We start from the raw sequence: 22,729 nt of genomic DNA on the forward strand, positions 1-22,729 counted from the left end.
CCTTTCTGCTGGGGTCACTCGAGGGGGACAGCTGAGGTGTTCCTGATGTGCAAGGTCACAGGAGCTCATAGCAGTGCTGGGATGGAGCTGTTTGCTTGTTGTGGGGTTCAGGGAAAAACTCTTGGGACTGGGCTTTTCATTCCCATGTTGGAGAAGACAAATGGAGGTCTCAAACTGAGCAAGACTGATGAGTCTGTCACAGTCCCACTGCCCCCAGTCTCCTGGCAGCAGGTCTCACATTAGAGGAGCTTGTTGAATGTTTTCTCCTGGTTGATGGGGTGTGGAAAGGTGAGGCATCCCCTGGGAGCGGAGGGCACAGCCTGCTGTGAGATTACAGCCATGTCAGGGAGACAGATGCTGAGGGTCACGGCTCTTCTGCTCCTGTCCTCGAGGTTTTTGTCCTTTGACAAAGACGTTTGGTCTGCATCACGCACTGCCAGATCACAACAGGAGCAAACCTTGGGAATGCATTGTCTGCAGAGGCATCTCTTCGTGGGGGCAGGTTTAGTTGTCAGAGTGAGCGTTGTTACAAGATGATGGAGGAGATGCGGGGAATGTCTCAGTCGTGGAAAAGAGGCCCCCGATCATGCTGCTTCCACTGAAGGTAGGTGAGTGATGAGAACTAAGACAGTCCTTACCCTGCAGGGACTCCGTCATCAGGTGTGTGCTCATTGCTCATCAGCAGACAGAGGCGGGCAGGACCCGGGACTCACTGGTGGATTCCCAGGGGAGATGCATGGATGGAGTGAAGGATGGCCCAAACAGCTGCAGACCCCCACTTGGGGCTTGAAGCATCTCTATCACAGGGGACGATCAAAAGAGGGTCCAACCAAGCGCTGGGTGAGACCCCAGGAGTGGCAGAGGTCCCAGGCACTGGGGACCCCTCCCAGCTCAGCGCAGCAGGTGCCCAGCACTGCATCCCTTCCCTGGGGTGCACGGGGCCCGTGAAGCAAAGCCCCGAAGGTACAAAGTTCGTCAAACTTTATTGATACACTGCACAATCACAACCATCTCTTATTCTTGCCGAATTAGAAAAGGTTACAACTACAATGTAACATGCACAAATCTCAGGTAGTATAGCCACCCTTGGAATACAATGATCGACAGAAACTCAAGACCGGCCATCACGGCCATCAGCAGGAGAGACCCGAGGGCCACACTGCCCCACCCTGGGCACCCAGGCACCCAGACGTGGAGAGCAGTGGTCACAAATGGGTCTGCCACCGGGTGGGGCCGGCCTCAGACAGCCAACACGTTCCTCACAATGGCACGTTACATGGCACGAGAAAGTTGAATGCCGTCCCAGCAGGGGACAGGGGAGCCCACCCAACCCAGGGACAAGGATGGGATGGGGGCAGCCCTGGCACCAGGCCCGCCAGCCTCAGTGTGCGTCGTGGCATCTTGTCGCCGCCACTCTCTGATTTGCCATGGCCCTGCGATTCTGCAGCATTTCTGCTGTGGGGACAGAGAAATTTGGGGCTGACCAAGGAAAGGGCAAGGGGTGACAGCGGGGGGACTGCTGTGGGGCAGTGCAAACCAGTAAAGGCATCAGGGCAAGGTGTGTCCTGTCCCCACGGTACTTTTGGAGCGGGAATGTGGGGAAGGATGTGTGTGTTGCTGTGCTGTCTGAAGACAGTGCCATCCCCACGTGACAAACATGCCCGGGGCCCTGGGATAGGACCCAGATCGCTGGCAGTGCCACCTTTCCTGCATGCCAGTGGAGAAGCAGAGCAGCACCGCAGGGACCGCAGGACGCGGACTCACCCAGGCAGTGCCGGATCCCCGTCCACCAGGTAAGCCAGCACTGGGGCAGCCCCTGCCTGGGGCCAGGTGTTTTTTGTCAATCAGCCATGGTACATGTTGAACATCCAGGGTGAGGGGGGGCAGGAGAATCCATTGAGATTTTGTAGCAGGTCCTGGGCAGCCCATTGAGGGATGAGGACGGGCACGGCTGCATAGAGAATAGGGTGGTGGCCCATCATGGCCTCTGGCTCAGGGTGGTTTTTTCCATCTTGTGCGCTGAGGGCTGGCACCCCAGCTTCCTTCCAGCCACAGAAAGCAGGCTTGGGCAGCAGCAGAGTTTGCATGGGGAAGACAGCGTGTGCGTGGCTGTTGTTCTTAAGTCATCTCACTTACAGAGGGAGAAGGAAGGGACAAGGCACGGGGAGGCGCCGGGTCAGGACAGGGGACACTCTGTGTGCTTGCTCAGTGCCTTGCTGTGGTCGAGTCTCCCTGTCGCAGCAATAGGGTCCGGTGCCACGCGTGACTTTTCAGGAGCAGGATGGGAGTGTCCATCCCCAGACTGTGGCCCCAAAGCATTCCTGCGTAGCCATGGAGTGACAAGAAGGCTCAGGGCTGCCACAATGTACCAGGCAAGGGGGACCATGGTGCACGAGGTTATCAGGAGCACAATTCCATATGCGGGGAGATGACATAGCTACTTCCACCACGGGTGGCAGCTCCCAGGGCAGCTGGAAGAAGCAGAGAGGGCAGAGTCTGGGTGTGTGTGTTTTGGTGTCGCAGGCAAGATCAGCAGGGAGCAGTGGAGCCATCCTCGTCCCTGCTTTGCCAGCACAGCAAATCAACAGAGCCCAGGCCTCCTCCACAGGGTCAGACACATCAGACTTTCCTCAGGCAGGGGCATGTGATGGGCATGAGACAAGGCAGAGTGAAGACATTGCAGCTCAGGGCCCTCAGAGGGGCAGAGATACAGACGGTCATGAGCATCAGAGCAATAGCAAAAGGGCCTTGCCAGCTGGTGTTTCAATCTGTCATTCAGAGCCTCTGCCCCACGCTGGTGATGCTGTGCTTTTGATGTGCAGGTTGGAAAGTGCTTGGAAAACAAGCTCAAAGTAAACTCCCCAAAAAGTGCTGGCAGAGCATCAAGGTGAGAGCCATGGGGCAGCCCCTGCCGTCAGGGGGACAGCAGCAGAGTGGGCAGGGATCGGGAGAGAGGAGTGAGGGCCTGACTGTCCGATGCAGCAAGAAGGCTCTAGTCTCTAGGAGGGCTGGTGGCAGTCCCCAGGGCTCACATTCCTGGGAGAGCAGCCTCATGTCCTCAGGAAAGTGAGGGGGTTTTAGTGGGAAGCACAGGGATACGATGTCAGCCGGAATAAAGAGTAGTGGGAAGTGCGTGACCCTTGAAGGACGATTGGTTGTGTGGGGTGACCCTCTCCCAAAGGGCCAGAGAGCATCCTGTCAGGAGCAGAGGCAGGTGACGGGAGCCTGGCAACATCGGGGTGCTTAGGGAGGAGCTTTGGCGACGAGAACTGACATTCAGGACCGAGAGGGCTGAAGGCAGAGCCAGGAGGCTTCAACCTTGGGGTCTTTTTGGGCATAGGCGGCTTAGTGAGACGACGAGACGGACATCCCGGTGAAGGCTCTGGGCGGCACCTGCCCCGACGGCTCCGTGCCCCCAGCGCTGGCCATGGGGCAGCCACGGGGGGCACCGCCCGTGCCGGGCCACACCCCCGGGGCCATGGTGGCGGGTGACAGTCTGGTGGCACGTGGTGGGGTCTGTACAGCGGAACCGGCGGCGAGAACGATCCCGGCACGTGGGAGACGGGGCCATCCTCGGACGCTCGGCGCCGCCGCCCGTCCTCCGGTGCATCGCCCGTCCCGTGGAGAGGAGTCCCCGGGCGGCGCGGCGGCCGAGCCCACGGCGGGGGAGAGGTGCGGCGAGGCCTCCCGGGACCCTCCGCTCCCTTATCAAAAGTCGAGAAGGAGGCGAGCGAGGAGGGTGGCCCAGAGGCAGAGGCCAGCGGCCACCCGGGACGCAGCGTTGCCGCCGTCGTGCACCGCTCCGGGCCCTGTGTGGAAGAGACAAGAGAAAGACAAAGGGCAACGTTAGGGCCAGTGCTGCAATGATGAAATAGAGTGAAAGGAATCCACCTCCCCTACAGTTCTCCTTCACATCCCACCCCTCAGCTGACTGGGGTGCTGTGTTCCCCCTCGGAAGGGTGGTGGATTTGTCCATCATTTGGAGAGCATTGCCAGTGTTGAGGAGGAGGCGAGGAAAGCTTGAGGAACACTTAAGGGAGGCACAGGCCTTGTCTGAGGAGGAGGAGGAGGATGCCCTGGGCAGGTGTCAGTCCAGCTCCACAACGCTTGGTAGTTGCCCTCCTTGGAGAGTCCTGATGCAAACAACCACGTGAGAGCCACCAGCACTGGAGACCTTGGTGCTCCGGAGGGGCACAGCTCGTGACTGGTAACAAAGGATCATCCACTCAGGAAATGGAATTGTCCAGGTGTGGATTCTCAGGTATGAAGGAATGTTCTGGGGTTGCTGAGGGGTTCTTGGCAGGCAGGTGAGGCAGGGAGGAGGCTGGTCATCTTGAGTACACCGCTGGAGTGGAGATCTGTTGCTTTTTTGTATGTTAGGGCTGTTATTTGGGCTGCAGGGCACACAGTGGGCCAGTCAGGATGGGATGAGACAGCTGGGCAGAGTGAGGGAAGCAGAGGAAGCCACCACACACTCTACCACAGGGCCATGGGTTGGTCTGCATTCCCTCTGACCACAGAGAGGCATCTGGGGAAGTCACAGGTCTGAGCCCCAGTACTGGCATTCTGAAAGGGAAGAAATAGAGAAATAAGTGCTCAGATGTCTTAGCATCAAAACTCGGGGCATGGATGAAGTGTGAAGTTAATGGGATTCTTATGCATTTGTGAATATGCTCTCAGGCCTCCAGTCACCTGGAATGGGTTCATCACAGAATCCCAGAATGGTTTGGGTTGGAAGGGATCTTAAAAACCATCTTGTCCACCCCCTGCTGTGGGCCAGGAGCCCTTCCATTATCTCTGGTTGCTTCAAGCCTCATCCAGCCTGGCCTTGGACACTTCCAGGGATGGAGCAGCCCCAGCTTCTCTGGGCAACCTCTGCCAGGGCCTCACCACTCTAAAAGTGAAGAATTTTTTCCCCAGTATCCAATCTAAACTCATCCTCTTTCAGTTTAAATCCATTCCCCCTTGTCCATGCCCTTATCAAAAGTGCTTCCCCAGCTCCCCTGCAGCCCCTTCCAACTCAAATCATTCTGTGATTCTATGAAATCATATCCAGTTACAATAATTTCCTCAGGACGGTGTTATTCCTCGTCTTTTTATCTACTGATTTTTTGTGAACATTCATCTTAATTCAGGAAGAGGCAAAGGAGAGTCTGAGATGTTAAATCCAAGCACTGCCAGAAGGTGAAGGAAATGATGGGAAGATTGAGTGATGAGCAAGAAGCTGTGTCATGCCCATGCTCAAACAAAATTGATTATAAGAGCACATGATCATCTAAGAGGAGGTAGAACTGCTATGCCATAATCAGACATTTCCTTGCTGAATAGGTCTTGTGATGTGAAAGGTGGAAACCCACATTTGTTAGGGGCAGGTGGGGCCTTTGCAGGCAGAATGGAAAGGGTTTCTTAGCCTGGTTTCCCTCACACCTGTTTCTGCTCCCTCTTCTTTGGTTTTGACCCCTCAAACCGATGGCAGCAGCTCAGCACATCACCCAAAACCATAAAAATAGTGAAAATTTCTGCAGATTTAATACTAAATGCTGATTAGCCTTAAACTTTTATGTATTTACACCTGCCCAAACACTGCTAAATCGGTGTCTTTCTCTAGTATCTCTATAGATGTGGATTTTAATGTGTGACTAATTCTTATCACTATTTTCTAGTTCACAGTTCTGCACTGGTTATTGGCTTTGATTAAATGACACTTTTAGAAATTTCATAATCTATCCTAAAGCAATTGCATTGTGGTTGAGTTGGAGAGTTCCCAAATAGATAAGTCACCTAATGCAGAGAGGAAATAAAACTAAAAATGCTGGGTCATTACTAGAAAAAAAATAAAACAAGTATTTTCTCTTATATTTATTTATTATTCTTTTCTGTGGAAGAATGTATTCTTGTATCAGACAGCTTGTAAAGATTGTAAAGATGCTCTACAGAAGAGACAAGAAAAAAGATACAGGGACAAAATAAAGTAGTAATTAGATACGATCAAGAAATCAGGGCAGATGGCTCATTTCATCACAGGCTGCCTGTGACTCCTGTGTGTTCTCTGAATTGTCACTCTAGGGGAAAAGGACAGCTCCCACCAGGACAGGGAGAGAACTCCACTGAGCCCTTTCATCCCAGCAAATATTTTGTCTCTGCTTTGCTCAAACCCCAGTGCCTGGGCATTGAGGTGTGAGTGCACCTGGACTCTAGCTGCCCCTACTCAGCTTATTTCTGATTGCAGTTATTTATTATTGCAGTTATTTGTTATTGCTTGCTTTTAGTTTTCTTCCTCTTGATTTATTTTGTGTCCACTTTCCTGGGTATTTTCTTCCTTTCCTGGCTATTTCCTTCCTTCTCTGTGAGGCAACCTTGGATTTTTTAAGACCTTGATTTGAGTACAGATGGCAAAGTTGGGATTTTGTGTCTCTCCTAAGATCTTGAATACAAAGGTCAGAAGAAATCAGTGTGTCTGCAGTGAATGAGTTTTTTTTAGCCTGTGTTGGAGTTACTTTCAACTCCAGTGTGAGCCATGGGAATAGCACAAATGTTTACAGAGCTAAGCATGCACCAAAAAATAGCTTTTCCTTTCTTTTCCTGCCAGGACAAAAGTCTCATTTCTTCCTCTTCACTCCTCCCAGTTTGTTACAACATTGACCTTTCCCCAGGTGAGATACAGATACGTGGAGATGAAGAATTTAGAATGTATCTCTTGCTGCTTTCCATTTCCAGGACTCAGGAGAAATGGAGAAGGGAACGTGCCCACGCTCAGGGTGCTGCTGGAGCCTCTCTTTCCTAGAGGGCTCAGAAAAAGGCAACAGCTCCTCTCTGCCTCTCATGGTCTGCAACAGCAGCTAATGGGGGAAAGTCTGTCCAATTCTTCATGCCAGAGGAAGTCCTGGGGACTTGCTGGGGGAAGCCTGTCCAGTGACTCATGTCTGAGAGCAGAGGCATCTAGAGTAATTCTTGGCAACCTCCCCAGGATGAGATTTTTCCTGATATTTTCCCTCAGGTAACTGCATGGTCCTTCAAGGCCTGTCCCTGCTCATTGAAGGGGGGTTGGACTAAATGACCTTTAAATTGTCCATTCCAACTCAAATTATGATTCTAAGAAAGTTCCAACAGGGATGTTCACCCCTGTGGCTGAACAGCCACCCAGCACAGAGCAAGGAAGTAAAAACAACAGCTTCTTGCACACTAAAAAGATACACAAGTTGAGCAAGATCTAATGCCTGCCACAACCACAGAGCCTGGAACACCATGGTAATGTGAGCAGTGACTGTAGGTAAGCATTTTATAGCATAGTATAATATATGGATTATTTATAGCATCTAATGGCAAAGTCAGGGATTGGCATTTCAGGAAATAGTTAAGAGAAAACACAGAGTAAGTACCAAATGCAGGAAGACAACTGCACACATGAAATATAGGGACCAAGAGGAAATAAAAGTGTGAAAGGAAAAAAACCCACATGTGTAGTAGGTAGAGAAGATAATAGGTGAAGGCAAAGTAACCCCACAGGATGACAGGGAATGTGCTGGGAAAAACCCCACAAAACAAAACAGCTCAGTGAAGAAGCGGAGCTGTCCCTCATCCCTTCACAGGAAGATGAAGAGAACACTGATAAATACTGAGGATAAAGAAGATATCCCACTTCAGCTCTGGCATCATTCACCAACACATGAAGGAAGCTGTTCCCCCTCACCTCCAAAGCTGCCCAAACTACAGTGCCATGGCACAACTTCTGCTCCCCATGAAAGTGCTCCTGTTTGAGACTCACAACTAATTTAGGCCAAGTTTATTAAAGTCTAATTATTTACCTGTGTGCTGTTGATGATTAAAGCCTAACTCTGGGTGATGTGTCACATTAATGATTGTCTAATAAAGCCTGGTCTAAGGTTTTAAGATGTGTTGGTGTCTTTGAAACGTCTCACCAGATCTGCAGCTGCAGCAGGTAAAGGTCAGGATGGACAGACACAGAGATCCAGAGGCCCCAGCCAGGAGAGATGGAGCTGGAGAGCTTTGTTCTATCTATTCCGAATAAAACTGAGGGCAGGAGGAGCTCCTGTGCCGACAGGCCGAGAGGTGCAGGTGCTCACAGGACACGGGTGGGGTGGAATTTGGAAGCACAGCCAGGGCCAGGGGACAGAGGGAAGGACCACGGAGCCTGTCATGAGCAACTCATGGTGACAAGGGAACTTGGAAGTCACCAGGAAGGCTGGAGTGAGGGTGGGACTGACACAACACTGGCACCATGGCAGGCAGGCACGGCACAGCAATGGCACACGGGGGTTCCTTGGTGTGAAATGGAGCACAAGGAGTCATGACAAGGACACAAACTCAGGTTCAAGCTCTGGTGTCACTGCCTGGAGTTGGTGACCTCAAATACTAGAATGGTAAAAATGGTTGAACTCACTGAAGCCCAGCACTGTCCCCAGAGATGGAACGTGACCTCAAATAACCCCAGTGACCTAAAGTAACCCCGAACTGCTCTTTAGAGAGTGTTTGACCTCTAGAACCCCAAATATGAAGTGGTTGACCTCAAATAATGACCTCAAGTAACCTCAAAATGCTCTGCACAGAACAAGTTTGACCTCTAGTAACCCAAATGACTTATAGTAACCCAAAATATGAACTGGTTGACCTCAGATAACCCAAATGACCTATAGTAACACAAAATACGAACTGGTTGACCTCAGGTAACCCCCAACAACCTATAGTAACCCCAAATATTAACTGGTTGCTTTATATTTTATTGTTGACCAGAGAGAATGGAAGCCTTTGTAATTCCCCACCCAAGAGTATTCAGTCCCCTGCACTGCTTCCAGCCAGGCTGGCTGTGGCACCATGGCACAGCAGTGTGTGACCACCAGCTCCTGAGCTGTCCACCAGCAGATTCCAGAAGCAAAATAAACCCAGGGATTGCAATCCCCAGACTCTTTGGCAGCAACTTCAGAGCTTACATATTTCAGACTTTTTGTGGGGTATTAATAATGGCAGGTGGCAACTTGAAGAAAGATGAAATGAGGTGTGAGCTGCTCCCTTGACCTGGAAATCAGTGCTGGTGGCAGACACAAAAGAGCATTTGGACAGACTCACCTGCCCTTCGAAGTTCCTGTAATGCACAAAAATAGATGTGGGGTAATTACTTTCTCTCCTGTACAAAAGACCTGGTTCAGATTTACACTCCCTGAATACTGCACTGCCTCCTTCTCCTCTCCTTACTAATTTCCACCTCTAATATCGCCTCGGTTTGTCAGATTACTGGTTTGTGTGCACAAATAAACACAGAAAATCACTGCAATCACAGACACTCCACAGCAATAGGTAAACAGGGCAAAGATGCTATTTCTTACCAATTTTTTTCGCATATGTTTTGCATTGATTCTCTTTTTTGCGAAATTCAAATATTTGTAGTGAGGCTCTGGCAACTCAGGTTGTCCAGAGAAGCTGTGGCTGCCCTTAGATCCCTGAAAGTGTCCAAGGGCAGGTTGGACATTTGGGATTGGAGCACCCTGGGGGTGGAACTGGATGAGCTTTGAGGTCCCTTCCAGCCCAAACCATTCTGTGATTCTATGACTTGTGTTTTAAGTGTTTTAAGTCAAGCAGTCTTTAAATATTGAATCAGAGCTCTTATTCTTAAAGACATAATTGCTTTTCCTTGCTTTTATGTATTTAGTCTGAAGCTGCTGATTCTTAAGAGAGTGCACAATAAAGCATGAAAAGATTTTATCTCTCCATAGAATAATTGGTTTAAATCACATCTTGGTGTTTTAACTTATATTCAGTTAACTCACCCAATCATCAATCACAAAGATTACATACTAGAAATGAGACCCTGAACGTCAGAAAAATGCAGATGGCATCTTTTATAAAACATCTACATTTCTCTTTATTCCAACAGCTCTTCAATTGAAAGGGCCAATAAAAGACCCAGAGCTCCCAGTATGGAATGGAGACCTGGGGGAATTTCCCTTGGTGACTGAGGTACATGCTGCACTTGAAAGAGATGTAAAAATCCAGGTTTGGGTGATTTTTCCCCTCTATCTCCATATATAAATAGCAAGTACAAGATGCAACATGCTCATCAAAAACTGAACCCAGACATCAAATTTTTAAATAAAAGAATTAGCAGATTTCCAACCGCTTGTGCTCCTCTCCCCTTTGGCAAAGGCTGGTAGAGACTGTCCAAGAAACACCACGCATGTACTCAAATAGAAGCTCTCCACAGAGCCCATCTTTTCCACTCTCCCCTGTGTTTCCAAGAAGCTGCAGTTTTGACTGACAAGCTGTTGAATTTCACAACATGTTCACAAAATGAAAAAAGCGCAATCCTCGAGGAGGGATGGAATCCCACCTGCTTATATTCCTTTTTGAGCTCACTCCATGACCTGCTCCTCACCGCTCCAGAGTGTTTCACTCAATACACATTTGAAAGATGGGGAGGGGGAAACAGAATATGAATGTTTGCCTTTTTCTCCATTAAAAGTTATGAAATTAAAATAGCTTTAGGTATCCCTGAGTGTTCACACAGCAATATCCAAAGGATGTGCCAATATCCTTTCAAAGACAAATTTAAGCTTCAGTGTTGGTGCAGGTAAATAACCACATGAAAACAAATGAAATGCTTTAAGTTTTAACTTTTCCTTCCTAAGGCTTTTTTCTTGCTGTCTCACGAGTGAATATTTTCCTAGTCTTCCTTGTATAAAACAAGAATTAGAGGAATATTAATATTCCACTGAACAGACCATTACTAACAGGAGTTGCTAGAAGAGAGTTTGTTAAACTCGGCCACAGGATTGGGCTCCTACATCTCACTTTTTATGGATGATTTTTAATATCCCTGTTTTGTCATCAATGGAATCACCTCTAATGTACTTCACTTCAGCCTGCTGGACATGTTTGGGGGATTAATTTATTAAAACAAGGTGATTTTTTTTTTCTCTGCATGTCGCATCAATTAATAACTGGTGTGAGAGGATTGCTGTGCTGTCACGGGAGGACTGTGTAAAGAGCAACACTAACTGCTGAGAGAAGGAAAAATACCTGAAAACAGATGAAAGATAACCATGAGATAGCTTGGAACAAAACCAAAAATCCCTAATCCAGTCTCCTTCTGAGGAGGGGGAGTTACCTGCACTGCAACTTTTTCTTTAGTCTGGTTTCAAGTCATGGAAAAAAGAGACTTAGGTGATATAATTTTGTCTCATATCAGAGAAAGAACAAGTGCAAGAGTGCCAGCAGGACAAGAAAGCAGAAAAAAAATGGATATTGGGAAAACTGGATTGGAAACTTAATGTACTTATTTATGTACTAAATATCATAAATACAATATTTACTATATAGAGTCATAGAATCATCAAGGTTGGAAGAGACCTTTAAGAGCATCAAATCCAACCATCAATTCAGCACTGCCACTGTAACTCCTAAACCCCTAAACATTATATATATAAAATAGTTCATGCACATTGTAAGTTATATATTGCACTATATAAAACCTAATAATGTATACTAGATATTCTATAACTTATATACTATGAGTATAATACATAATACATAATAAAAAATAATATGCTCATATATAATAATATATGTCAACAAGACACTATTATTAAATGTAATATATGAATAGTATTTTTATATCTATATATTTGTATTGTTGATATTATTAATAATCTATGCTACATTATATTAACTTATATATAATCTATTGTACTGTACTTCATTATACTGGATGTTGGGAAAAAATTCCTCACCAAAAAGGTAAAACACAAGAGAACAGAACAGTGGAGAGGGAACAGAACCCAGAGCTTTGACCCAAAGAGAAGAAATCAGGCCAAGGTAGAGGAGAACTGGTGAGAATAGAAAGACCTGGACCAGCCCCTACCCAAACACCACAGACCGGCACTCACCAGACCCAAACACAACCCTACAGGCCACGACAGGACACAGTGGAGCAGAAAACACCTGGATGGGCCAACCAGCCCCACAACCAAAGGCAAAGATGTGCCCGTCCCACCACCCCAAATCACCAAGCACTCCCCAGACCCCACCACAATGCAACGCTTTGCTCCCAGTGTCCACCCTGATGCCAAAGTCCAAGCTGGTGTGCAAACTTCTCCCTCTCAACATCTGCTTGAGCCTGCTACCTGACTTCCATCCTGTCCCTCCTGCTGGAGCCCTGCTGGGGGAAGGCAGGCTCCTGCTGTCCACCCTTGGATCATGACAGACTTCTTGGCTTGTCAGGATGCCAAAGGGACATGCCACAGGTGCACACAGCCTTCCTCAATGACAGCTGTGCTTGATGACACCATTCCTCAAACACCTTCCTGCCCTGGCCACCTGAATCACCCAGGCTGATGTCACCCATCCTGCTATTGCCAGCACAGCGTGATCCCTGCTGGCAGTCCTGCAAACAAGGCAAAACCCCCACCCTGCACCCGGAGCGTGTTCTCACCTGTGCCAGGCTCCCTCCTCACCCCTGTGCTCCAGCAGCACCAGGGCTCAGCCGACTGCTGGCCAGCTGTGCTGTGCACCCAGTGTCGGGCTGATACAGATCTCCTCCTTGCAGCATCTTCTGGCAGCACCTCACTGCTTGGGGTTTGTGCTGTTTGGAACCTTGATGGACCAGGAACACCAAATACAGCCAGCTCTGCTCCATCCCTGCATAAATCCAGCCTCCTTCTCTTCATCATCCTCTTCTTCATCATGGTCTTCAATCTTCTCTTCATCCTCCTCCTCTTCTTCCTCTTCTTCACCTTCCTCCTCTCCAAATGCCTCCTCTTCACTTTTCTTCTCCTATTCCTCCTTGTCACCTCACCTTACCACAAAAAAACTGGCACCTACCATAGAGGATGATGCTGGCGTTGGTGTTGCCCAGCTGGTTGGTGGCCACACACGTGTAGTTGCCGTAGTCCTTCTCCGAGACGTTGAAGAAGGTCAGCGTGGACAGGCGGCCCTTGCTCTCGATCCTCACTCCCTCCAGCCCGTTTGCTAACCTGCACAGAAACGCGGATAGCAGTGTTGGGAGAACGGGGCTGCAGCTCCGGGAGGGATCTTGCCCCTCCCTGGGCACCCCTTTGCTTCCCACCAGCCAACATCATTATACACCCACACATTGCCCCACTGGACCTGCAGATCCCAGTTTTGAAGACAAACCCTTCATGCCACTCTCCATCCCACAACCCAGCCTGACCCATGTGTCCCACAGCCCCCATCCCTCAGAGAAACAGCTCTGGGATTTCCTCAGCCCTCAGCTGAGCACCCACCAAAATGAGTTGGTCCCAGCATTTTTCCACATGATCCCTCAGCATTGTCATCTCTTCTGCCTCCTCACCAAAGCTGTGGCTGCCCCCCGTCCTCCACTGCCTCTGCCCTCACCTGGTGTCCTCCTTGAACCACTGAAACTCCGCCACGGGGACGGCTGAAGCCTCGCACTGCAGGATGCCCTTCTGGCCCACAGAGGCGCCCGTGTTCTTGGCATTGGAGATGTATGGCGGGTCTGCAGAGAGTGGTGCTGTGTCACACTGTGTCACACTGTGTCACACTGTGTCACACTGTGTCACACATGCACCCACCCCCCACCACTCCCTGCGCCCTGCACTCACAGTTGACGGTAACTTTGACTTTTCTCACGTCCGGGACGGCCACATCGTTAACAGCACTGCACTCGTACTCCCCAGACTGCTCCCGTGTGATGCCGGTGATCTCCAGGTACTCGTCCTCACTCACAAAGGTCTGCCCTGGGGGATGTACTGAACGTGTGGCACTGTCACCCATGGACACCAACGCCAGGAAATTCCCTGTGCCCCTGCCCCAACACCCCCCACCTGGAGTCCCCTTCACCCGGGAAACACTTGACAAGCATCCTCAGCCCCATCCCAGGCCACAACAAAATGTCAGCACTTCTGACTGTGAGTCACCTTAATACCACCCTGAGCCCCTCTACAGGGACAACCATGTATCCCATACAGGCCAGGACGAGCCCTCCTCAGTCCCAGGAGGTTCCTCCATCAAGCAAGGGCTCACCTTTCCCGGAGAGGTGCCGCCACGTGACGGTGGGCTCCGGTCTCCCAAAGGCCAGGCACATGAGGGTCACGCTGCTGCCCTCGTTCACGGTGATGTCCGATGAGATGTTGACAATCTGGGGGGGCACTGCAAGACATAAAGACCACCAAAGACACCATCAACACACCAGCTTGCCAGGCGCAGCTGGGAGTCCCCAGCCATGAGGCCTGTCCCATGGTGTGACACTGGTGGCCACTCCATTGTCCAGTCAGCAATTCCATGGCTCCAAACCAGTATCTTGGACCGGAGCCAAGCATGGATCTGGAGTGTGGAGGGGTCCACTCACTGTGCCAGCCCCCCCCTCACTCCATGGCTGAGACCCCAATAACCAGCTCTCGTTATGGCCTGCGACAAGGCTCATATTTTAGCATATTTATTAAAGCTGTTTAAATTACTGAGCGTCTGCTCCTTCAATACTGGCCAGGGTGATTTATATTACTCTATCCCCAGATACTCCATCTAATAAATAACTTGGCAATCTCTGTATCCATAAATATCCCTGGCCATGGCAAAAAGCAATTAAAGCTCGCTTGCCGATGCTGCTTCCTGGTGCTCTGGGCTGTTGGACACAACCCCCTAAAGGGTCTGTTCCCCAGGGACTAAATGAGGCCACATTTAACAACCCTCTCCAAATGAAACAGCGTACCTATAATGCCAGAAAGGATGTCCTGTGCTGCCTCCCAAGCACACAACATGGTGAGAGCCCAGGTCGAGTGGCATCAGATGCCCAACGCTTGCACCCAGGGCTCTTCTGCAGAGCTAGGATTCCAGGATAATCACCTGAAAACCACAGTGGCCAACACCAGCACTGCCTGCAAGGGAAAGTGGGGCTGCCTGGCTCTTCTCACACCCCCAGGGAAGCTCTCCTCACACCCTCAGGGAGTTTCTCCTCTCTCCTGGCGCGGGAGAGGCGGCACAGCAGGATGAGCCATGGCAAAGATGCGGCGTGGGCTCTGCAGCCCTATGGGTTCTGCAAAGCAGTAAATTTCCCAGCAACTTGACACATTAATATAGAAGTACAGTCTGTTATAGCAGAGGGAGATTGTCTGAGTCCTTCAGGGGAAAGCAGCAATCCAAAAATGAAAAGTGTGTGCCGGCAACTGCTGGAAAATGTAGTTAACGCTCGGAGCAGAACCGGCCAACTCCAACAGCGCAGCCACAATGAGCTCTGAGCAGGCTGCAAATGGCCCTTCCTCACTCACACAAGATGACATTAATCCATATTACCAGCATCCTTGCACCTCTCCCCTCTAGTAACAGCACCTCAAACTGGTACCAGGAACATCTGAAAACTACAAGAACACCCAGGGTAAGGCTTTCCACAGCCGGGCATTTTTCATCTGCTCCTGAGCCTGCAAACCAGACCTCCTCATGAGCAGTTGTGGTCCAAGATGACATCACCATCATTAGGGGATGTTGAGACCTTGCGATGCCACCCCTGCTCCAGACAGCACCTGTCTCTTCCTTGTGTGCTTTTGCCTGCAGATGATGGACTAGAGTGATGGTGTGTGATGCAGAGCATCAACAAAATCATGGTCATCGTTCTATCCTTGCCCTCCCAGGCACCTCCAGTTCAAGGCTGGCATCCCTTTCCTTTCCCCTGAGTCCCGAACCACAAATACAAAATGAGATGCAGAAACTGCTGCTCTGGGCACAGATGTGAGCCTGTCCCTCTCCCGGGCACAGAAATACTTTCATTCCTGTGGAAAAAAAAATTACCACTACCCATAACCACGACAGTCCCAGTGCTCCCATTCAGAAAACCCCAAGCCACACAAACCCACACGTCAGCCTGAGTGCCCTTCCCTTAGCAAAGGATGCTGACACAGACATGCCAGCAGGTCTCACAGTGGGGAACTGAATTTCCTGAACATCCAGAGGCCAGAGAAGCACGGCTGTGCTTCCACTGCCTGCCCTAATCCAATCAGGAATGTCCCTGTGAGCCAGCAGGGGCATGCAGTGGAGGGACCCCCACGGACAGCACAGGGACCTCACTGGGCAGCTCGATATCCATGACTGAGATCATTGTCTATGAGGTTACCAGGACTTGGAGAAGGACATTGAAGGACCTTGATTACATTTTTATAGATCCCACTGACTGGGCTGTCAAGGATGGTGTCTCAAGGACGCACTGGTTTGCCATGGGAGGATTTATTCCTATGGGAGGAGTGGGGGGAAACTGGGGCCACTTGGGGATGTAGGCAGGGTGAGTTTGGTGTCAAACATGACTGTGTGGACAAAACCAGCCCACAGCCCACTCTGTCAACACCATGAGACAGAGACGGCCAAGGTATGGCTGCCCTGACAAGCACATCTCATCTCAGCTGCCTGGTCTCAAGGTGGTGACAGCTCAGGATCGGTGCTGGACACGGAGTCTAAATGCTCTCTCCTGCCCTATACATCCCTCTTGGTCCCCTCCCAGGTCAGGCAGCCCTGCTAATTCCTTGCAGTCCTCCAGCATGACTGTGGGGGCTGTTCCTAGTCCTTTACCTGCTGACAGCATCCTTTCCCTGAATTACCTTTGGTTCTCTATATTTCCCTCCCTCTGCCCTACACACCTGCAGTGAGAAAAATAGAGCAGAACACCATCTCTATCTCCTTTTATGCATAGTCCTTCCTCGCAGAAGTTTACAACTACAAGCAAATAGAATAAAGAATAAATTCCGAGGAAGCGATGAGCGGCACGGTCTCAGCGGAGCGACGAGCGGCGCTCAGAGGGTTTCGTCAGCCCTGCGTAATATTAATCACAGGGAAGTTAATGCATAAGGTTTGGTAAGCCAAAAAATACATTTACACTGTAATTTCTTGTTTGTTGGGAAAGCCGGCGAGAGAAATTGAATGTGAAAGCGATGCCACTAAATTCAATAACAATAAGCCCGTGATTTATCTCCTTCCTTTACCACTCGAGACCTGCACTGCCTGATGTGCTGATCCACACTCTCTGTGGGGCCTGGGTGTGTGCCAGTGTCTGCCACCACCCGTGGGGACTGTCAGGTGCCATCCCTGCCCTCACCATCCTGGGCCCTGAGGAGCTGGCCATGGCATCACACCTCGGTGACACTGCCATGTCCTGTGATGCAACACTCAGGATTTCTGTGGGGTTCTCCCCAGTGTGTCCCATCCCGCCATCCTCTCCGGGCACCAGTAATGGCTCTGCACTTGCTGTCCCATCGGGGGGACAAAAGCGATGGGAAAGCTCAGACCAGACACCCAAGTGTGAGGAGGAATGGTCAGGGACGGCAGGGACGCCTCTTCCCTGCGGAGGGGAAAAACAGCACCTCGGGAAGGGCTGCGTGCTCAGTGACTGCACATGACAGTGACGCACGCCACCGTGTGCAGGCTGACTCATCCCCCGGCCGCTCCGGAGCGCCGATCCCTACCGGAGCCGCTCGCTGCCGCCGCCGTGGCCCTGGATTATTTTTAGCTGCCAGATCATTACTGCTGCACGCCTCGGAGCGGAGAGCCTGCATGAGCACAGTGGCTGACACATGCAACTGATGTCCCTCCTCCACATCATTAGCTCCTAATCCATTAAAAGAGGTCTCTTCCTACACTGCTGATAAGGGGAGATGGCAGATGGATAACTATGAGCTCTTCAAACCACCAGGCAACAGCCACTTGTCCACCTCTACTTGGGGTTCAGGTCCCCACAGGGGCAGCAGAGAGGGACATTTCATCTTGGGAGCTCTGAAGCCTCCATGGACATTGTCACACCTACAGCATATTGTGCTTCTGCCTTGGCATCTCACTTTCCATGCCCTCTCACACACCTCCTATTTTGGGGAGATGCAGCATTCGTGCAGCTCCCTCACCTCTCCAGCTGCAGCGTCCAGCTGTGTCCTGTGACAGCAATGCTGTCACCAGCAGGGAGAGGGACTGTCACCCTAGCAGGGGAGGGATGCCTGCAGGAGATGACACTGCCTCCCTTCCCAGCACCCGAGCTGCCTATAGCCCCAGGCATCTCCAGCTCTGCACAAGCCTCCCCAGCACAGGCAGGATGGGACTGTCAGAGGTGTCACTGTGCAAGGTCTCATTAGCGTACAGAAAGTCAGCACAAAGGAGGCAAATATGCTGAAAGCTCACATTTTGCCTGTGCTTTCCATCTCCTCCACTGATGAGAAGCACAGCAGGGTGGCATCAGGGCCCTCCCGTCCCTGTGAGTCTGCTGAAGGCACCAGCAATACGAGACCTTCCCTAGAACAACTCCTGCTTGGGGCTGATGCCCTTAAATGGGGCACCTGAGAGCCAGCTCCTGGCTGGCAGATAGAAATGGATGTTGTCTCTCTCTCCAGCTCATTGCATTTGGGGTGCAGGAGATACCTGTGAGGACACGCAGAGTAACCCTGCACAAATGCAGCTCAGTGTTCCCAGGGGTAAGTCACTGGGGCAAGGAGGGGACATCGAGGGTTTTAACAACATGTTGCTTCTCGGCAGCAATGATGATCATCTCAGATCGAACCATTCTGGTGACAGCCCAGTCTGAGAGGCTCATCAGAGCTGATTTTATTGAGATAATGGATTAAGCACTTCTAAAAGCCACAGTTTGGTCAACAAAATTATTTTCTCAAATTTCCCTGACAGGCGAGCTGCGTGTCATGCCCTCACTTTTTCTACAGGCGCTCCACTTTGGTAACATCTTCCTTTTCCCTTTCCTTGAGGTCTTGAACACCTTCTTTCCACAGCCTTCCCCCAGTAAAACACTCTCTGTGGGATCCTTTTACAGGAAGGAACATGGCAAAAATGAAATACAGGCACCGAGCACCCTTTGCTGGGCGGAGTCATCCAGCTGCTAGCAGTGCATCCTTTTTCTCCAAGTTTTCACGTTGAGATGGGGAAAGCAATAAAACCGAAACTCACAGTGTTATACCTACTGTGTAACCACCTGTCAGTAAATTTATGAACAATTAGGAAGTGAGAGTGCTTCCCAGGGAGCTATTTGTGCGCCAGCTAAAACGTTCTTTCTGTTCGGAAATATAATGGGGAAACAACTTCACCAGTTCTCCCTCCTCTTCCCCAGTTTTGTTTTTTTGCAGTAATTAATCATCTGTTGCTGCTGGTCCCTGTGGCACATCTGATGGCTCCTTTTCACCGGTTTCAGGCAGCTTTGAGACTGGGAGCCCAAGGATGGCGTAGGCTGCACCCCATCCTGTCCCTTTCCTGTTCTCCTGTCAGGATTTTGGGTTAGCACGTCACGGCAGGCATAGTGGCCATTCCTGTCTGGGCAGTGTGTGTTGTTTCCTGCCTGCCAGTCCGATTCTTCCTCCTTCCAGACCTTCCCCCTCTCTCTGCCTTCACTCCTTCATTACTCTTTCATTTCTCCCCTTTGCTGCCTCCTGCCCTTTTGATGTTCTGGTGCTTTTCTGCGTGTGCACATTTCCTTCTCTCTTTCCTTTGTTCTAGGGTCTCTGGGCTTTTCTTCTCATCCTTTTTTTTTTTTTTTTTTTTTTTTTTTTTTTCTTCCTCTAGTTGCTTTCTTCTTCAAACTTTGCTATTCCTTCCATATTTTCTCTGGGCTGCTTTGTTGAATCACTGCCACATTGCTCCTGCATCACCATTATTTGTCCATTTTCACTCTCTTGTCCATCCTCTGCTTCTCTGGGGAGGAATGAAGGCTGAGATAGGGGGTCTAGCTGCAATTTCCCATCCAACCTTTTCCCTTTGGAGAACAAGATCTCATTGGGGGTGGCTTGGTGGGGAGGGTGGCCCTTTGAGAGCCTTTAAGAGCCTGCTGTTATCACAAGGGAAAAATAGAAGACTCCATTTGGTTTTGAGACACTCACAGAGAAGCTATGTCAGCACTGGTGCTGCATTGAGAGGTGACAAGTGAGACACAGGAGCAGCTCCAGGAGAGCATCCCTAGGTGCATTTGGATAACACACCACACAGCCACACCCTGTAAATGAAGGCCATGATGCTTCCAAACCTGTCCTGATTCCCAGGGAGAGGAAAGCAGCAAACACCAAGGTGGGAAATGGATTGTGCCACCCAGAAACAAGGGAAACAATGCCAACAGCTGGGAGAGGCTTCAGGTGGTCAGTAGGATTAAGGCAATACAGGGAAGGATTCTCTAAATTTATCAGAGATAGAGGACATCTGAGAAATTCCAAAGACCACTGTTAGGTAGAGATGGCCAGTACCAAACTTCACTACCAAAATCTCCACCAGAAGGGATCCCAAGCTCACAGCCTCCACCAAAACACTGACCCTGAGCTCCATGTTTGGGGCTGAAGTACACCCTGAAGCAGCCCAAGCCATGAAGAGCTGTGTCCTGCCTACGGTCTGCCCCACTCCTCACACCAAAACCATCCTGCAGCACGATGCCATTAAGATGTGCCAGCTCCTCCTTGCAAGCCTGCACCTCTCAGGAGCTCTGCCTCTCCCCCTTTTGGAGAGGTGGCCTTTGCAGTGCTCACCCCAAAGACAGGAGGGCTCACCAAGGTCCACCCTACTTCAGCTTCACTCCAGCCTTTATGACAAGAGGAGGATGGGCTGGCTCATCTTTTACTTGTGTGAACTTAAATGCCTGTTCTCTCTGCATCCCAAACTCTCCCCAGAACACATTGGCGTGCCATAAGCACCACGTATGTCTCTGAAAGCATCCATCCCTTCATCACGAGGCAGCTCCTGACAAAAAGAGGGAAAGGGAGATGAAAAAAACCCTCTGGCTTCCTGCCATCTATGCTCTTATAAACCCTGTTAACGGCTGTTGCAATGAACCAATGCAAGAGACATATTAATAGTGCTACTAAGAGACACATTTACTGTTGACGGCGATTCCCTGGCAGATTTATTGCTGGGTTGCTGGGAGGGAAGGCTGGGCCCCTCAGTAGCACAATTAAAACCCAATTGAAAACAGGCACAAAGAATCAATACTCTCTCCGGCCAAACTTATAGTTTTGCAAAACACAAATAGAAATTAATTGACCTGAATATAGTCGCTAACTGGTCATTACTGCTTGTTTGCCATCCTGCTGGCACAGTGAGGGCAACAAACAGAGGACAGACCTAAACCTCAATTTGAGGCCAAAACCGGGACTTTGCTACCATCCCTGTGAAGTGTGTGCCCTGCTTGCAGTATCAGCCAGGACCAAATCCATCTTTGGAAAATCACTCCTTTCCTCTCAGCGCTGAGCAAAGGACTGTGTGTTGTTCGTCCTCACAGAGAGCACAATTTAGCCACCAAGGAGCTGCAGTGGAGCATAATGATAGAATGGCTTGGATTAGAAGTGACCTTAAAGATCATCTCATTCCACCCCCCTGCCATGGGCAGGGACAACTTCCACTATCCCAGGATGCTCCAAACCCTGTCTGACCTCACGCTGAACACTTCCAGGGATCCAGGGGCAGCCACAGCTTCTCTGGAAAACCTGTGCCAGGGCCTTGCCACCCTCAAAGGAAGGAATTTCTACTTAACATCAAGCCTAAATTTCCTCTCTTTCAGTTTGAACCCATTATTCCTTTTAACTACGATTCCTGATGAAGAGTGCCTATTGACTTCCTTGTAGGCTCCTGCAGATCCTGGATGGCTGCTATGGCATATCCATACAAACTTCTCTTCCTCAGGCTGAGCTGGGGAACAGAGAACAGGAAGATTTCCCTCTCTCATCATCACCATCAAAGGCACCTACAGATGGATTTTCTCAGCTGGGCAAATCGTGTGGATTGAGCTTAACACATTGAAAGGGAAGTACAGACACTGCTCAGCATGGAGCACTTGACCTGTGCCTGCACCCCCAGTTCCTCACACTCTTCCCTCCAGCTGTGCAGACGTGACACTGCTGAGAACCACAGTCATTGCTGTGGTGGGAGCAATTCAACAAGACTTGCTCACGCCAGGAAAAAAAAACTTTCTCCAGCACTGTTAGGAATGCCTCACCACCAGACCATTACTCTGGACACAAATTCTCTCTCACCTTCACCTGCCCATGCCTGGAAAGTGCCTGCATCACCCTGAAAAAAGGCTGAGGGCAGCAGGGGCTGAGCATCGCTGCCAGTTCACCTGATTTCATTAGGTGCAAAGCACTCGGATACTTCACCGGTGTTGACTGGATGGATTAGCACGATTAGAGAGCAGACAGGATAAACAGATTAAACCTCACAGATGGACAGCTCGCACACAACTCAAAAAGGAGGAGAGAGACAGCTCCAAACAAGGGGATGGAAGGATGATTCCAGTGGATCTCCACTCCCCTCTTCCCAAGGTGAGCACTCCCCTTTCTTCACCACAGCCTGGTGCACACAATCTGGGGTTTCCCAACACACTCCCACAACCACCAGGCAGGAAAACCTGTTGGATAGGGACCACAATCAAGCCCTGCCTCTAGCCAATGAGAAGGGTGCATAAATGCATACATAACTCTGTTGGGGGCTTCTCAGAAACATGTCGAGCCTGAGAAAGTTTTCAGATTTGCTCATTGCAAAATCAATACCCATCAGCTGTTTGAAATTAAAGGAAAGATTAGGTCCTGGTTTTATACACGCTTTATTGTATTCTGAGAGCTTTCTACTCAGCCAAATAAATCTTCTTTAAGAGGATTAGGAAACTTTCATTATCTTTATCTAACCTGAACTAACACTAACTCTGAAAAATTAATCTAGAGACCGGACAAAAGCCAGTAGCTGGTGCAAAGCTGCAAGAATCCAGAGGCAGCATCCATCAGAGTGCTACTGGCCCCTC

At 50.0% G+C, this 22,729-nt stretch overlaps 1 protein-coding gene across 4 annotated transcripts in view; it reads right to left on the minus strand.

Moving 5' to 3' along the window:
* Window positions 1-964: 964 nt before the first annotated feature.
* LOC136371028 (opioid-binding protein/cell adhesion molecule homolog) overlaps window positions 965-22,729 on the minus strand; it is a 297,400-nt gene continuing 275,635 nt past the window's right edge. For 2 of the 4 annotated variants that reach the window (XM_066334822.1, XM_066334820.1), the window contains 5 exons: window positions 14,014-14,139; window positions 13,593-13,739; window positions 13,366-13,486; window positions 12,832-12,983; window positions 965-3,809 (listed from right to left, as the gene is read on the minus strand). In XM_066334822.1, the coding sequence (XP_066190919.1) occupies window positions 3,709-3,809; window positions 12,832-12,983; window positions 13,366-13,486; window positions 13,593-13,739; window positions 14,014-14,139 (647 nt within the window). In that variant the 3' untranslated portion in view covers window positions 965-3,708. The remainder of the gene's footprint in view (window positions 3,810-12,831; window positions 12,984-13,365; window positions 13,487-13,592; window positions 13,740-14,013; window positions 14,140-22,729) is intronic. The other 2 variants (XM_066334823.1, XM_066334821.1) reach the window with 1 other exon arrangement.

Source organism: Sylvia atricapilla, chromosome 23 (assembly GCF_009819655.1).
Source record: "Sylvia atricapilla isolate bSylAtr1 chromosome 23, bSylAtr1.pri, whole genome shotgun sequence".
Taxonomy (NCBI): domain Eukaryota; kingdom Metazoa; phylum Chordata; class Aves; order Passeriformes; family Sylviidae; genus Sylvia; species Sylvia atricapilla.